The sequence below is a fragment of the Oryza sativa genome, chromosome 2, assembly GCF_034140825.1.
Source record: "Oryza sativa Japonica Group chromosome 2, ASM3414082v1".
Taxonomy (NCBI): Eukaryota; Viridiplantae; Streptophyta; class Magnoliopsida; order Poales; family Poaceae; genus Oryza; species Oryza sativa.
Window position 1 is genome coordinate 21,301,490 of NC_089036.1, and position 2,854 is coordinate 21,304,343.

The 2,854-nt window shown below is 52.7% G+C and overlaps 1 protein-coding gene across 1 annotated transcript; it reads right to left on the reverse strand.

The window, feature by feature from the left end:
* Positions 1-394: 394 nt before the first annotated feature.
* LOC4329638 (uncharacterized) lies at positions 395-2,271 on the reverse strand. The gene is made up of 2 exons (XM_015771935.3): positions 1,408-2,271; positions 395-1,338 (listed from the first exon to the last, which is right to left on the reverse strand). Exons 1-2 carry the CDS (start codon positions 1,756-1,758, stop codon positions 739-741), a joined length of 951 nt encoding a protein of 316 aa, XP_015627421.1. The 5' UTR covers positions 1,759-2,271; the 3' UTR covers positions 395-738.
* Between the last annotated feature and the right edge of the window lie 583 nt (positions 2,272-2,854).

Consider the following 2,854-nt stretch of genomic DNA (forward strand, 5'->3'; position numbering starts at 1 on the left):
GTGGTCCTGAAAAGGATTAGGAATGTGCAGTGACCAGTGAGAGGGTTGGTCAATCTCTGCAAAAGCAAAACAGACCTACATCTACATAGCTCCAGACATTAGGATTTATGAACACTTCACAGTTACTATCTCCTTTTCTTACATATATATACTAGTAGTAATAATAGTAGAATGCGTGCAATCAAATCTCAAAACTTTGAATGATTAACTAATGCAAAACCATGAGGGTTTGACATGAGAAAATGATATTGGTAGAGTTGTCATGAAAAACACTTCCATATAGTTTTATTTTTAATAGCTTGTGTAAATTAGAAAAAGTAGCGATGAAACATGTGCATTGAGGCTACGTTGTCCAAAACGAGAAGTAAAAAAAAGAGAGAGAGAGAGAAGGGGGTAGTAATTGATCATTAATTAATATTTCATGGCTTGTCAACCCTTGGAAGTTAACCACTTAACCTTAATCATCCAGAAAATGGAGAAAATGGAGAGAGGTTATTAGGATAGCATCTTGTGTTGGACACTGTTTGCAACTGTTTTGAGTCCATTTCTGCTAATGCCATTTATGATCAGACATGTGCAAGACAAGAGTGTGCAACTAGTGTTAATAGCTCAAGAACCCAAGGAGCAGAAGCAAGCTGAAGAGTGAAGAGGAGGACAGCCAAGAAAGCAGCAGAGGCAAGCAAGCAAGCAGGTGGTGTGCCTGCCATGGCGGCCGCCGCGCTGCTAGCTAGCTGATGGTTAGTTGCCGCCGCCGCCGCTGCAGAGGTCGAGGAGCTTCTTCCTCCCCTCGGCGACCTCGTCGAATAGGTCGTCGATCAGGGCGATGACGTCCTCGCACCCGGACCTCAGCGCGTCGGCGCGCAGGGCGACCTCCGCCGCCGCCGCCGCGACGTCGCCGGCCCTGTCCACGGCGTCCCTGGCCTGCTCCACCGCCGCCCTGGCGCGCCGGAACTCGTGCATCATCGCGCCTCCCCCTGCGTCGACGACGGAGGGCGACACCGCCGCCGCCGCCGCCGCGGCGCGCTGCTGCGCGCGGGCGAGCGCCGACGCGAACGCGGCGCCGAAGTAGGCGCCGCAGTCGGTGGCTCCGCCGGCGCCGCCGGCGTCGGGCCAGTAGTGGAGCACGCCCCAGGAGAGGAGCGTGAGGAGGAAGGAGGTGAGCATCCTGGTCGCGCAGAGCACGCCGCGGAAGCCGTTGAACCCGGTGAACTTGGCGTCGGGCGGGATGGTCTCGGCGAGGCGGAGCGCCAGCGCCTCGGCGCGCGTCTCCACGAGCACCCTGTTCTCCTCCCTGATCGCCATGGCGTCCCTCCTGCACGCCGACATCGCCCTCGTTACCTGCACCCACAGATCGATCGTCACGACGACGGCGGCGGAGGCGGCGGCGGCGGCGTGTGAGTGACTGACCTCGAAGGAGAGGTGGGAGGAGCGGAGGGCGGAGGCGAGGCGGGAGGCGGAGTCGGAGTAGCCCTCGAGGGAGGCGGCGCCGAGGCGGAGGGCGCGGCAGGCGTCGCAGAGGCGGGAGGTCTCGTCCATGTACTCGTCGAGCCAGGCGGCGCCGCCGGGGAGGTGGAGCGAGCCGACGAGCCGGGCGAGCCCCGCGTGCGCCGCGCGGATCAGCGCCAGCGCCGCCCGCAGCGACGCCGCCGACACGAACTCCGCCGCCGCCGACGACGCCGCCAGCGACCGCTCCAGCTCGTCCAGCCCCCTCGCCAGCGTCCCGTAGAACGCCGCCACCGTCGACGGCGACGGCTTCATGGCCAGAGATGATATCTCCGAGATCTCGAGAGAGGTTAGCTAGCTATAGCTATAGCTACAGCTTATGGTGGTAGCTAGCTAGCAATATGGAGGGAGAGCAATAATGGCGCGAGCGAACGAACGAACGAGTGCAACTGTGCAACCGTGCGGGATGGATATATGGAGTTGGGGTTGGATGGCGACCTTGTTCTTACTCCCAAGCCCAACAAGGCTCTACTAGCTAGTAGTAGGTATAGCTAGGCTAGCCTTCTTTGCAACTCTACTGCAAGCAACAATGGCCTCTCTCTCTCTCTCTAGAGATCTCTCTCATGTGGCCATGGCTGCTGGTAGCTGGTGAGGAAGAGACTTGGATGGATGGATGGATGTATGGAAGGAAGAAGATGGGAGGGAAAGGGGGCTCCTTTGTGCTGTGTGTTATATAGGGCCAGGGCACTTCTCCAGGGGGGCTACATGCCTTTAGGCTTTAGCTATGTACTGCTCTTTCTGCCACACCTACTGCCAGTCAAAGCCTAGAGAATTTTCATTGATTTGGGGTGAATTTTTCAGGGACTGGCAAAAATAACTGTGGATATATATGGTAACCAGAAATTTGTTCAAATAAACTTTAAACAATAAGGACCATTTTGGTTTTGATTCCAAAATATATATATGTCCTACCAAATTGTTGGTACTTTGAATAGAATTTTAGCTAGTGTTCGGTTTGCTATCAAAATATGCCCAATAACACATATAAGTTGCTAAAAAAATGGCACTACTAAAATTTATCTATATTTTGGCATTGTCAACATTTTAACATGACAGTAAACCAAACAAGCCTTAATTTCTTTTATCTTCTGTTGTCAAAGATGTCACGATGTATGGAAAAAAACATGAAATTTTGAGAGATTTTGAGGGAAAGCTAGCATATTTACTCTTTTTCTTGATTTGATCCACTAGTAACTAGTACCAAATTAAAATACCTGAAACTCAAGAGAGATCGATTTGAAATTCCAAATCGTGCTACCACCGAGCAGACAACATGTCAATTACACCCAAAGTTGATAGTGCGAGCTATCATCAATAATAACAATCATCATCATCATCATCTCATGAGAGG

Bases quoted from the DNA above. Each gene is read 5' to 3' on its own strand.
- LOC4329638 (XM_015771935.3), bottom strand. From the start codon at position 1,758: ATGAAGCCGTCGCCGTCGACGGTGGCGGCGTTCTACGGGACGCTGGCG. The intron at 1,339-1,407 runs GTCAGTCACTCA...CTGTGGGTGCAG, and splicing joins CCTCCCACCTCTCCTTCGAG to GTAACGAGGGCGATGTCGGC.